At 32.7% G+C, this 14,877-nt stretch overlaps 1 protein-coding gene across 1 annotated transcript in view; it reads left to right on the forward strand.

Moving 5' to 3' along the window:
- The window catches only part of BBS1 (Bardet-Biedl syndrome 1), a 338,055-nt gene that overhangs the window by 282,937 nt on the left and 40,241 nt on the right, over positions 1 to 14,877 (forward strand). The window contains exon 13 of the mRNA XM_090399338.1: positions 11,256 to 11,389. Within this exon, the coding sequence (XP_090255464.1) occupies positions 11,256 to 11,389 (134 nt within the window). The remainder of the gene's footprint in view (positions 1 to 11,255; positions 11,390 to 14,877) is intronic.

A 14,877-nucleotide genomic window follows, 5' to 3' on the forward strand; every position in this document is an offset into this window, starting at 1 on the left:
TTTTAACCTTCATATTAAGGTCATCATCTGGAGTATACACAGAGACAAGCTAAATATATATATATATATATATATATATATAGAGAGAGAGAGAGAGAGAGACAAGCTAAATTACATTTCATAGTATGCTGTAGAGCCAATGGTTTGATCAATGGTTATTCTACTGGGCCTGACTTCTAGTAAAAATAAAATAAAATTACAATAAATAAATGAAATAAAATAAATTAACTATATCAAAGCTATATTCTGTTATATTCTATCATTTATTTTATTTCATTTCATATTTATTATAATTTTATTTTATTTTCACTAGAGGTCAGGCCAGTAGAATAACTGTTGATCAAATCATTCTCTTCAGCATACTATTGTGAATTGTAATTTAGTTTGTCCCAGTACTAGATGTATATGTATATACTTAAGATGATGACCTTAATATGAAGGTCAAAACGTTGGGAAATTAAAATAATTATTTATAACACAATTGTAGAGTCCATAATTTGTGTAAAATGAATGCTGATCACCATGTAACACTAAAGGAAAGGATAAAGAATAAATAGGTTTGGAGTGAAATGGATGTGCAACCTTATTAAGTAAGAAAAGTAAAAGAGATCATAGTTCTGGTAGAAACTATTAATCGGCAAGAAGAAGATTATGTGGAAAGAATATTTTGAGAACAAGAGTGAGAGGAGTTATGAAATATATAAAGCTCACTCTAGATAAGTAACGACTGTTGTGCAAAAAGCTAAATTGGAGTATGAAAAGAAAGTGGCTGTGAAAGCTAAAGGCAATCCAAAAGAATATTATCATTATGTCATAAGCAAAAGAAAGAATGAACGTGGAAGAATAACTTTCTTGAATGCAGGTGTTACTCTAATGTCAGAAACTAATGAGATTATTCAATTAATGAGTGCTCACTTTGCTAAGATATATCAACCAGGTGTATGTAACATAGTTCTACTGCTTCACTGGATGAAGAGTAGAGATGCATGAATATGAGGTTGAAGAACTATTGCATAATATGGATAAGATTTTGTCAATAGGGACAGATGGAATATCAGCACATTGGCTAAAGGAATTTTCAGCCGAATTGGGTAGGCCTTTCACTTGTTTGTATAACTTGAGTCTCAACTCAGGAATGATACCACAGGAATGGAAGGAATGTATGATAGTTCCATTGTACAAGGGTGGTTCAAAAACCGATGTGTCTAACTACCAACCTATCTGTATGTCTGGTGTGGTAGTGAAGAATTTAGATAAGTTAGTAAGAACTGGCATACAGAAATGGGTAGACAAACAAGCTATATTCTAAAAGGAGCAGCACGGGTTTACTAAAGGAAGGTCATGTTTTAGCAATTTGCTTATATTTTATAACAATGTCACGGGTGAATATAGGGAATGTGTACACTATGGTAATGTTGGATTTTGCTAAGGCATTTAATAGGATACTATATGAAAGGCTGTTGCATAAACTGGAGAATATGGGATTGGAATAGAAACTCTTGATTTGGATCAGTGGATGGTGATAGACAGATATCAAAAAGTGATATACAGTGGGCCATTATTGTTCAATCTGTACATTAATGATATTAGGAAGATTATATTAGGAAGGGTCTAATAGGAGATGTGCAGTTGTTTGCCATTGATGCAAAGATAGGCAGGGCAATCAGGGATGTTGCTGATATCCAGCTTACAAAATGATTTGAATAAATTGGAAATCTGAGTAAAAGAAAATGACTGTCAATTTAATGTTAGTAAGTGTAAAGTTACTTTAGCATGATGAGATTTCCAGTGGCATATTATATTATCAGGGTTATGTTACAAGAAACTGATGAGCCTAAGGATCTTAACATAATGGTGGATAGGAATTTAAAGTTCAAAGGTCTCATAGCGAAAGTTTCAAATACAACTCAGAGGATATTGAGAGTTTATTTTTCACTTGGTTAGACTATAATAAGTTTAGTTTAATCCTTTATCCAAGTGTGAGCAAACAAAGTTTGCACCTGAAAGTATCTTCAGGACTGGGGAAAGGTAATGCAACACCATGTTTTTATTTCTCCATTTGTATCTCCACTACTGGGCCTGGCTCCCACCGACAAGACCTCATTAAAGGTCGAAACCGGTATGGGTAGTGGCCCTTGCCTTAATGCATAGCATTACACATATCCACAAGGAGATGTGCTTTGCATTATGGGAGATACTGAGATAGGAGTAATGAGAGCTTTCTCCACCTTTGCAACAAGTTGCCTGGTGTTGCACTACCTTTCCCCAGCCCTGAAGATACTTTCAGGTGCAAACTTTGTTTGCTCACACTTGGATAAAGGATTAAACTAAACTTATTAAACTCAGAGGATAATTGCGATGTTGAAGCAGACCTTGACATGTAAGGATGCAGAAGTCATTTTGCTTCTTTATAAATCCTTGATATGACCACACCTGGATTATTGTGCACAAATTTAGTCTCCTGGATTTCAAGAGGATAAAGAATCTGTGGAAAGGATGCAAAGAAGAGTTACAAAGATTATATCTGGTTTATGGAATTTAGATTATGAGAACATATTGAGAGTATGTGGATTACAGACTCTGGTTAACAGGAGAAAGAGGGGAGATATGATTAGAAGTTTATAAATTTTTGAATGGATGTTATAGAATATCATCTAATTAAAATATTTGATATATGGACGGTGGAGAAAGAACACAGGGGCATCCATGGAAGTTAAGTTTGTTCACAGTCAAGAAAGGGTAAGAGCTTGGTTTTCCTTTCACAGAGCAGTGAGTGGGATAGTTTGCCTTTAGGGGTAGTCAGTGCATCTAGTGTGAATGAATTCAAGAGAAGGTATGACAGTTGGTGTGGGTGATTTATAGCCTCCCTTGATGAGTCCTTGACTTCCTGGAGATCACAGATAATAATAATAATAAATCCGTTTAAGTGTAAGCCATCATTTTTATATATGTACTGATACATTTATACATGTGTCCTTTCATATATACTGTTCCCTAACATCATTTACATTCCAAGCCCTTTAGCAGTGGTAACATACTGTGTGTGTGTGTGTGTGTGTATTTGTTTTGTCATCCTCTGCCCCCTTTCTCTCTCAGCATTGCCTATAATTTTTTGGCCAAGTCAGAATAATCAATGTATAGTATTTATTTGAATCTGTTATTATCTCAATCTTCTGATTAACCGACTATTCATGTTTAGGACTTGAGAAATTACATGGAATAATGTTTGAATAATGATTAATATTTTTTTTCTCAGACTCATTTAGTATTCCTCTGGCTGGAAAGAATGGGTTCAAGTCCTGTCTAGGACACCAGAAGAATCTTTATAAGGGTGCTTTAGTTACTTCACTCATAATTTCAGTTAACTGCTATAACATTTGCACATGGTTTCACTTATTTTCACTCTTATATCTCCATTTTCCTGATTCTGTACGTCATTTTTTTTTCTTTCAACCCTTTCTCTAAACTCCAAGTCCTTATAATTGCAAGCCATCATTCATATATCATTTTTATGCATTGACTTAGTCTCCATTTCACTTTTATCATATTATTATTATTATTATTATGTGACACCTCTAGGGAGTCCAAAGACTCATTGAGGGAGGGCACCTACTCTACAACTCTCTGTCTCCACCACTCAATCCACTAACTACAACTAACCGCATCTACACCAACACCATCTACCGTTCACCACCACTAGTATTTCCACAGACAATAAAAAACGTTCATGCCCACAGCAGGATTCGAATCCACAGCCTTATGGCTGGAGAGCAGATATGCTAACCACTCAGCCAACCAGGCTGGCAACAAAAAGCATTATAGCAACAAAAAATTTTACACTTTCTCTTTCCTCCTTTTGCTTCTTTACAGTGACTGCCATATCCTCTATCATTCTACTTCTTTCTTTAATCATTCGTACAACCATAACTGATATCTTTTCACTTTCCTTCTTGGAATTCTAATGGTATCATTTACATCTTTAATACTCATCCTAATAGAACAAGATTTCATCACACTCTCATTAAGTGTGCTCATGATTATATAATTACAGACACACTCCATATAATGGGGCTTGCCCATATTTCCATATAATGGTGTACTTTTCTTGCTTTCACTCTCTTTCATATTTTCCTGTTTCTTTCGTTGAACCCCCACCTTCATCTTTTCTGCAGCACTACTTAAGAGATATTATCCAGTCTCTTGAGCTCAGCTTTTATATATTTATAAATATATATAAATATGTGATTATATTATTTTTTTATATCAAACTAGTTTTAATAAAAAAAATAATTTCAGAGAATTTTGTCATTATTTTAAGTATAACATCAAGAAATAAATTTTGCTCTGCTGCAGTATTTTGGAGTAAAATATCATGTAAAGCTCTCAGCATATAACAGTTCAACACAATTACAATTTAAACTGCAATCCACCTGTGAACGTGCTCATAGTCAAACTGGGTAGTAATCTCAGGTGTGTTCTCTATTCTTAATAATGGACGAAAGCAAGGATGAACACCTTATTAGCTTACTGTTAACTTTGTTTTGTAGCTGCATCTCTGACACAGTGCTAATGAAAGCAAGAAATGCACGTTTATAGCTCTAATTTAATATGACCACATCTGGATTACTGTGCTCAGGTCTGGTCACCTGGATTTCTTGGGGATGGAGAGGACCCAGAGGCAAGTGACTATGATGATGATGATGATGGTCTGTGGAATGCTCCCTGTGTGAATGCTTTTTCTATTAATGGTGTTAAGGAGAGATACAATAGATATCGTGTTAATAGTTTGGGTCTCCCACAATGAGTCTTAGAACTCCATGGAGGTGCATGTGCAGCAACAACAATAATAATTTTAAATACAGATAATTAGACAGACTAAACTGTATACAGCATATTTGTATATTTCTAGTCCTTTTATCTTTATAACTTGCTGCTGATCGTAAGACAAAATAAGAGAAGCTTTCATACTTAATCATCAAAAAAAAAAGGGGGGGGGAATAGCAATGGACATGCAATATTATAACAAAATAAGAATACAAGCAGATATAATATTTCTCACAAATATGTTGTGATATCACATAAATATTGTATCTGCCAGTACAAAGTAATCTAAGAATTATTGTTTTATCTGTTAATTTTGCCTAATTGCATTTAGCTGAAGGTGCATTTCTTGTTCCAAAAGAATTTTATTCAAGATAACTATGAAACAATTATTGTTTGACCAAAACTAATGACATATGTTCAAGTTTTTAAAAGTTTGCTGTTTGTTTAAAATTAATTTTGTTACTATTTATTCATAATCATCATTAAAAATTACTTCACAGAATGAATACGTAGTTTCTGAATTTATATAGTTCTTCTCTTAGAAAACAAAAATTCTTTACTAATATCATGACATATTTGTAATAATTTAGAATTTTAGAACTTTACAGTCTTCTGATCTTTTCATTTTAATTTCATTCTTCGAAGTCAGATAAGTGATAATGCATGTTTAACCAGCTGCCTCCCCCATGGTATAACTAGATATTCTGTAAACATTGTTATATCTTTCCACATTTGTAGTTTCCATACATATATGACAGCAAAGGAGGTTTCATTACGTGCCAGTTATGACCTTAAGGTAGCATCAGTTATTAACTTATATTTACTTTTAAAAGTTTTCTAGCAGTTAATTGCAACAAATTGAAATGCATTTTACTGTTTTTCTAATGTTGATTAGGAAAATAGTAATAATTCATCAAAGCAGTATGAAAATGGCATTAAAAAAAAATATAATAAGTATTGTTATTTTGAAATGAATATTATTCAATAGAAAGTAGCACCATGATGTTGATAATTATCTCTTCTGAATGATAAATGCACGTAAACACAAGAAAGATATTTAATTAACCAGATATTTCAGTCTGGAAATAGCAGACCATCCTCAGTGGTATTACAAGAATAGTTATAAAAAATACAAGCTAGAATATTAACAACAGATCGTTTAAAATAGAACAAGCCATGTGATGTTATATCACTAAGTATGAAACGGAATATTTTGAAGTAGAGAGACATGATTAAAAAAAAAATTAATGAGTAATCTTGATTAGACTTTCCCAGATTTTTGATATAGATATACAGTCATTACGATTCAGGTTGGGACGATGGAGCAAGGCCTCCACGCTTTCCTTGAACAAACGTTCAAACCTATAACAGGATCTATGTAAGAGGTGAGTCCTGGACCAAAGGATGTTGTGGTCAGTTTCAATCCAGTGCTGAGCCAATCCAGACTTTTCAGGTTTGTTGTGAAGAATGGAGGATTGAAGTTCGTGGATTCTTTTTTCAAGAGAACGTCCAGTCTGTCCAAAATAGGATAGATCACAGTTGCACAGAATTGTGTTTGTCTTTAGGAGAAGGAAAATGAGAAGACAATTTGTTAATAGGTGAATAAGTAGCTGTTAAATCATATTTCTTTAAAATTCTTGTGATAGGCTGGATGATGATGATGGATGATGGGCTAATTCTTTAAGAATCAGCCCATCATCCATGTCAAAAAACAGGAATTATAAAATGGCTCATCAGAAGAGCAAAAACTAATTGTTCTACCTTTGATTATCTACAGAAAGAACTTTTTACTATCCAACAACACATGAAACTCAATGGCTTTTCTGAAAAAAATACTCAACATCTTCTCAATTCTTATAATCCTCCACAAAATAACAAAGTTTCAATACGTCGAGTGCCAATTCCTTATATCTCCGGTATTTCAGAACCTATCACAAGAATTTTAAAGAAATATGATTTAGCAGCTACTTATTCACCTATTAACAAATTGTCTTCTCATTTTCCTTCTCCTAAAGACAAACACTCAACTTTATCTCTTCCTGGAGTTTATCAAATTCCGTGCAACTGTGATCTATCCTATTTTGGACAGACGGGACGTTCTCTTGAAAAAAGAATCCAAGAACATCAATCCTCCATTCTTCACAACAAACCTGAAAAGTCTGGATTGGCTCAGCACGGGATTGAAACTGACCACAACATCCTTTGGTCCAGGACTCGCCTCTTACATAGATCCCATTATAGGTTTGAACATTTGTTCAAGGAAAGCGTTGGAGGCCTTGCTCCATCATCCCAACCTGAATCGTAATGACTGTATATCTATATCAAAAATCTGGGAAAGTCTAATCAAGATTACTCATTAATTTTTTTTTTTAATAATGTCTCGCTACTTCAAAATATTCCGTTTCATACTTAGTGATATAACATCACGCGGCTTGTTCTATTTTAAACGATCTGTTGTTAATATTCTAGCTTGTATTTTTTATAACTGTTCTTGTAATACCACTGAGGATGGTCTGCTATTTCCAGACTGAAATATCTGGTTAATTAAATATCTTTCTTGTGTTTACATGCATTTATCATTCAGTCTTATGTCACAAGTATCCTTAAAACAGCAAAATTATCTCTTCTCTTTTCTGCACTTTTAAAAGAAAAATGAACACTACTGTACTCATTTCTGTTTTTGGATGAGTAGCATGCTGCTGCATTTTTTTATTTTTTATTTTTTTTGTTATTTTTAATGTCCGTCTCAAATGGTTCAATTAATAAGAATATATAATACATACAGAAAAACAAAATGATTAAAAAAAAAAAAGATGCCTGAGTGTATCCCCCCCAAAAAGTGTACTTTTGTTTGGAATATGAAATATTAGCTTCTTAAAATTCTTATCTTACAACATTAAAACAATATACTCACACACCACATACAAAGGTAATTAATGGACAAAAAACACTTCCTGCTTCCATCTTCATGCATTTGGTGTCATAAAAGCAAACCAAATTTGCACTATGAAATTAGAATTTTTTTTTTTGCCAGAGTGCAAAAATAAGTCATTGGTGGCCCCTTTTTTTATTTTTTATTTTTATTTTTTTATTTTTTATGTAACTTTCATTTCATCTACAAAAATGTACTATAGGTTGTGAACCTATAGTACCTTAGTAGGCTGTGGATTTTTTTTTATTAATTTTATATTTTATTTGCATTTTTTACATAGTCTAGAAATTCTGCTCTAGAGACTAAACATGGAACTTATATTTATAAATAATTATATTTTTATGAACACAAAAAGTACAATCCAGGAAAATGATTAGAAATAAATACCTGCAACAAGCACATATATAGGTAACAGCTACTGTGCTATCTATGAACATATACTAAAAATGTCTTCACAAGCAAACTGCAGAATACTTAACACCTCACCCATAACCTGATAAATTAATTTCTGTTGCTTATCAGTCAGTAAAAAAAAAGTTTCATAGTTTTTGTTTGTTATATGTGTAATCTGACCACTCAGCAAAATTTACCTAGCTGTCTAATTATTAAATGCTCACTGAAATGGACAAGATTTTTTTCACTCTCACTTTTTTAATAAAAGTGTGGTGAAAGTGGTGTTAAAAAAAAAGGTAGAAAAACAGAGATGTATGATATTACCAAAGCATTGCTTTGATATTACCAAAGCATTGCTTTGGTAATATAATACAATGCAGTGTCTGAAAAAAAGTGTGAAGATTCAACAAATAATGGTATGAGCAAATGAATTTATATTTTCATGTATTCATGAATATAATCATTCCATCTAAATAATTGTTGCAAATGCTCCTAGTAAATAAGTGAAAGGAAACATATAGCTTTGAGAGTTGAAAGGATACATCTAAAAAGTAAATGGAGAAAAATGCAGTTGAAAAGTCCCAAAAAAATTGTGAAATTATATTTCTTTGGTACAAAAAAATGATTTCAAAAATTATATTGACATTAATGATACCATGGATGTTTGTTACATAGATATATGTGTTTCCTTTTGTATACTTTCTATAGGTATACATATGTGCTTACATTGTCTAATATTTTTAATGTCGAGAGAGTTAAATTTGTATCAAAGTCTCAAAAAAGAACACAGACTCGCACAGAAAAAAAAACGCTTGGCTGAAACGTATTCTTTGGAATTCTAAATAAGTGTATCATCTTTTATTGGTATGATAAGAAGCATAAGCACATTTTCTCTCATTACCTTGTGATAACATTATGTCCACCCTTCAAAGGCTATCTAGGATAGCATGATTTATATAGAAAGTAAAATCTTTCAAAAACAAAATTTGATCAAATTTTATTTTTAAACCAAAACTTTACCATACTAAAAACAGAATTTTATTACCTTTTACATAAACTGCCGGCCTGGTTGTCCTAGCAGTTAGCATATCTGCTCTCCAGCCAAAAGACTATGTTTGAATTCCATCTTGGGCATGGATGTTTGTGATTGTCTGTGAAAATACTAGTGGTGGTTGGCGATAGATGGCATTGGTGTTGATGATGACAGTAGTTGTGGTTTGTTGTAGTTGGTGCAGACAGCTGTGGAGTAGATGCCCTCCCTCGATGAGTCTTTTGACTCCCTGGAGGTGTCACGCAATAATAATAATAATAATAATAATAATAATAAATGGAATAGAACATATTTCACATTGGTCTTCATGCCTTTAAAACCTATTGCAGTATAGTTTAATTGGAACAGTTATAATAAGAGGATGGAAATTAAAAATAAGTAATTTTTTATAGAGAAAAAATATGTGAAGAATGCAATTAGCAATTTGCCCTTAAACAGCCTACATAACCAAACAAAATGCCTGATATTGGTGGCATCATGCCTCTGGAGGTGAAACATAGAATTAGGGAGTTCTGAAATTTTTAATTCAGTTATGCAACATCCTCAATTAATCAAAGTTCAGATAATACAGGGTTCACTGTATTATGAAGCTATATATAGCTTGAGCTATATAGCTCAAGCTATCCTAATAACTGCCTTATATGCTATTGCTTTCTTAACTTAAAAGTTAATTCAACTTAGTAAAAGACTTTGCAGGATGGATTTAATGTTATAGATCTAACCAAAATGAAGTAATACAGATTCAGAAACTGATATATATTTTCATATTAATGAAATAGTATTTTAGTCTTACTGAAGGCTCATATCAGAGAGCCCAACAGTCCACACAAGAGCTGTCATATCCCTCAGTATTTTAAGCTTACATGTTGATAGCATTATGTAATTATATCTAAACTTCATTATGATGTCTGTTTGTTATGTCACCGTGTTAGTCTTGATGATGCTACATTAGGAAAATACTGTATTAGTTGTAAATTTTAATTAATACCTGAATAAACATTCAGGTGTTAATTATTTTTTTAAATTCAATTTTTATCATTAAAAGAGTAGCATACCTCTCCTTAATTCATTCATTGATTATGCATTCACAGTACTACTAGTAATCAACTATGTTCACAGTTCCTCGATAGCACAGCCGGTAACAGTGACACTCTTGATTAAGAAAATCTGAGTAATTCTTGTAGTCACATGATAGGAACATTTGCAATGGCTTTACAACTAAGGGCTTCCCTCCTACAAGGAGGGAAGGTGGCAGGCTTTTTTTTTTACTTCAGGAGTCTCAGTTTTCATCCTACATAAATGCAAACTAGCCTTAGAACATAATTAGTTGACAAATAACACATTCATCTCAGTCTTAGTTGCTTTGGTGAACTCACCCGACTACTCACCAATTTCATTCCATTTTAGTAATCTCAAACTAGCTCCATCCTGCCCTTGCTAATTAATTTTTCATTTTTTCGTTTTCTCCCTGCTTCTTGCAACAAATATAAAAACTAATCTCTTTATTTCTATCCTAGAAATTTCTTTTAACAGTTCTGTATCTGTCGTGTCTTCTCTTTCCCACCTGTTTAGATCTTCTATAGGCGTAATTGCAAATTAATGGTGATGCTCTTAAGTTAAATAAAGAGAATCCTTGGTTTAAAAAAAAATATATATATTTAGACTCTCTTTGTTCTAGATGAAGCCTGTTCAAGCTCAGTTAGCCATTTTCATACTTAAGTGCCAGAGCTTTTCTCTCCCAGAAACTCAGGCTTTCATTCCACAAAACATGCAAACCACCAAAAGAATACAAGATAGAATGCACTGGATTGAGTTGTTTCAGCAGTGATTCCAAAACAACCCAACCTAGTTGACCTATTTGTAATCCCAATTCCTTGAAAACTGTCTTCATAGTTAATTCCCCCCCCCCCACAATGACCCAAATGATCAAGGTATGATTTTTTTTTTAATTAATGTTGGCCTTGGGTAAACCAGATTTTTTTTTTTCTTCAGTAGATTTGAAACTTTCCTAAAGTGATGACTCAATAACTGTGTAACATATTGATTTCTTTATAGCAATGCATAGAGCTTTTCAGCATGATCTCTATCGTTTGCGCTTGTCTGTTGCAAGAGCTTATGTCAGAGCTCTGACATCTAGTCTCAATCCCATATCATACAATGCTGCTGATCCCTTGAAACTTTCAGCACAGGTAAGCACAGTAACTATATTTGAAAACTATTTATCATAGTAGCATAATTACTAGATTTTCATCTTCATAAGTGGGGAGTTTTTATTTTGTTTTTTTTTCTAAATGTGAAATCTAAAAATTTTCATTACCTTAAATAGCTATACAAATTTTTTGTTTTATTTTTTATTGACATACCATTTTATTTTAGTTATATGAATACACCATATTCATTTTAGTACACAAATGCAAATGCATAATACTTTTTTTTTTAATTGTTTGCAATATTGATCCATTCACAAGAGAATGATATAAGACCAGTAACAGAAATTTCTGAAAGATTTTTAACAATCCTGAGCAGTTTACAGATTGTGTCCGTGCTGAGTTATACTTGAGCTTGCTTTTACATTTAATAAATCTCATTTGAAAAACTTTTAGACATGTTTGAATTTTATGGCCATGTAGATACATTTATTTATTATGAAACAGAAGAAATCTCCCAGTTGATATGTCACATTGTCTTCCCATAGATATTGAAAATAGTGCAAAGTATGCATGCTGACCATAAGTCATAAAAATTATATGAAAATCACCAAGAAAGAGAGACATTAGACCAGTCAGTGAGTAATAAAGCCTCAATGTTTAATAGAATACAATAAGAATAACACAAACAGTTGACTTGATGAGTAATTCTGATGAATGTTTTTTGTTAGGACTTGAAGTGGTACATAAAATTTTGTTTTTACCTCTTGCACATAAGTTCTAAATTATTGAACACTGTATAAAGTAAATATAGATAAAAACATATTTTTTTATTAACTGAGTCTTTTACAAATCTTCTATATGCTAAGTAATGAGTAAAATTTGAAATCATCTGGTGGTCCCACACACACACCTCAAAAAAAAAAAAAAAAAAAAAAAAAAAAAAAAAAAAAAAAAGATTGAAAGGAAGTCACTTTCCAACACTCATCCTTCCTTCCTAAGAAAAATTTCACAAGGTATTCTCTTCTCATTTGAAGAGAAGAAAAGTAGAGAGAGAGCACAGTACTTTTTTTTGTAAAACACTTAGTGTGCATCCTTTGCTAACAGGAAAAGTTGAATAAAACAATATCTCATCTGAATATCTTGTCTCTGTTAATAAAGGTGCCAGTAGGCCATATCATTGCATGCCATCCCAAAAGTTGGAAACCCTATTTATCTATCCTCCTGTTTTGAAAATATTATATAGTTGCTAAATTATGGAAGAATTATGTTGGTAATACAGAATGTTCAGCACTGCATTGAAGTACTGAGCAAGATTTTCAATAAAACAATTTTTGTCACAACTATGGTTAACCTATAGTTGGATGTGATTTTTTTACTTTAATTATAAAAAAAATAAGTTAGCAAAGAGCATTTCATTATTCCCAGTGTAGAAAGGGTTAACTTTTATAAAACAGTGTACAGCAGTACCTTGCATTAACACAATTTTGAGCAGTGCAGGTTTTGCTATAGTAGGTTTATAATTTTTAACAATTTAAACTTTTTTAGCAGTAGTATGGTACTGTACTGCATTACTGGCATTCCGTTCCTACTAAAATAGTAGCAATTTAGCATACTGCAATAGCAGCTATATTGATACACGTTTTAGTATTATTTCAGCTTTGGTATGCCACAAACTGTATCTTTGCACATTCAATAGCAGAATGCAGCTCGTCAGGACTGATTTTGCCACATGCGAAACCCTGGGTGATCAGCCATGCATTTTCCATTCTGTGGCCACCTGCGACTCTGGGGGATTTCTCAAAGATGGGGTATATCAGGATCATCCTGATAACTTGCCAGTGCTGAAAGACAGCATAATACAGCATGTACACAACATCATTGCTGCCGAGCTGCATTCTGCTATTGAAGACACTGTGCAACAAATGTATTTTTTGGCATACCAGAGGTCACATTGCAGAAATTGTGAAGACATCATATTGGATTATGGCAATGATGTAGATTATCTTAACTTATAAAAATGAAGAGGTTCTGGTTCCATTGTATAAGGCATTGATCAGGTCTTATGGATTATTGTGCACAGATTTAGTCACCTGGTTTTCATGGTGATGAGGCTATGTTGGAAAGGGTCCAGAGACTAAGGTTGTAACTGGCTTTGGGATGTGGGATATGAGGACAAATTGAGAAAATGCAGTTTGTAAAACCTTGTCAATAGGAGGAAGAGAGAGAATATGATTAAGATATTTAAATTGGTAATGGGTTGCTACCAGGTTAATATGGAAACAATTTTTTGTAGAATATGAAAAGGAGGTAGAACAAGGGGACATACATGTGTAAGAAGAGTGTAGGCTGGGACATAAAGAGTAGCCTATTTGCATGGAGAGTGGTTAGTCAGTGGAGTGCTTTTCCTGACATTGTGATGAATGCTAGATATATTGAATGAGTTTAAAGCATAGTTTGATGAGCTTTGTGTGTAACAATGTTTGTCTCCCATGATGATTCTTTAGACCCCATGGAGGTCTGATGTTAATAATCATCATCCTTTAAGTGATTTAAGCCCAATGGCTTGTCCCAGTCTCTTTCCACCTTTTCCTTGGTTGTCCCTGACTTCTATATCCTCCACCTGGGTGCTATCAGATTATTATTTTTTATTTATTTATTTTTTTCTGTTATCTTTAGAAAATTTGAAATTTTGATGTCAATGTCAGCTTCTTTTGTATATGATACAGCACATTCAAAGTATTTGAAGCAGTTCATATGTTCTAAAATTTTATTTATGATCATAATTTTACTTCTGAATGGAAATGGTCCTTTAAAAGCCATGATTTTTGTTTTGTCTGTTGATATTTGCATTCCAAATTTTCTTTCACTTATGTTTAAGGCATATATTGATTTTTTTGGAGTTCATCTTCACTTCTTGCTATGATTAATTGGTTATCTGCAAACAAAAGGGTATTAAGTATAGTTCCATGATCCAGTTTAAATGCCAGTTTTATATTTTCCTTCTATTTCTTTACCAGTTCATCTATATAGATATTAAATAACAGTGGTGATGCTGCATCCTTAACAGACCCCTCTGTTTGTTGATTTCCATTCTGTAACTTTTCTTCATTGATTCTTACAGCTGTTTGGTTGTTCTGATATATGTTAATTTTTGCAGCAAGCAGCTGATTTGGAATGTTTAGATTTTGAGTATGGTCCAGTTTGTTCCTTAAGACTCTGTCAAAGGCTTTCTAGTAGTCTACAAATGCTATGTGAGTTTCTGTGTTGTATTGATAATATTTTTCCATTAAGAATTTTAATGTAAAAGCTGGGTCAATACACGATCGTCCTTTTCAAAAGCCATTTTGCTTTTTCCATTCCTTTTCCATTTCCTTTTCAAAAGCCATTATCTTCTATATATGATTTAAATTTTGAAGTTATATTTGTGCATATAACTTATAACCAATATTTAGACTTTCTCTGTAGTTTTCACAGTTGTACTTTTTGCCTTTTTTTTTATTATTTTGGGATGATAATTGCCTTATCCC

This window comes from Typopeltis vanoorti, chromosome 10, assembly GCF_054136105.1.
Source record: "Typopeltis vanoorti isolate ZY-2024b chromosome 10, IOZ_Tvanoo_1.0, whole genome shotgun sequence".
Classification (NCBI taxonomy): Eukaryota; Metazoa; Arthropoda; class Arachnida; order Uropygi; family Thelyphonidae; genus Typopeltis; species Typopeltis vanoorti.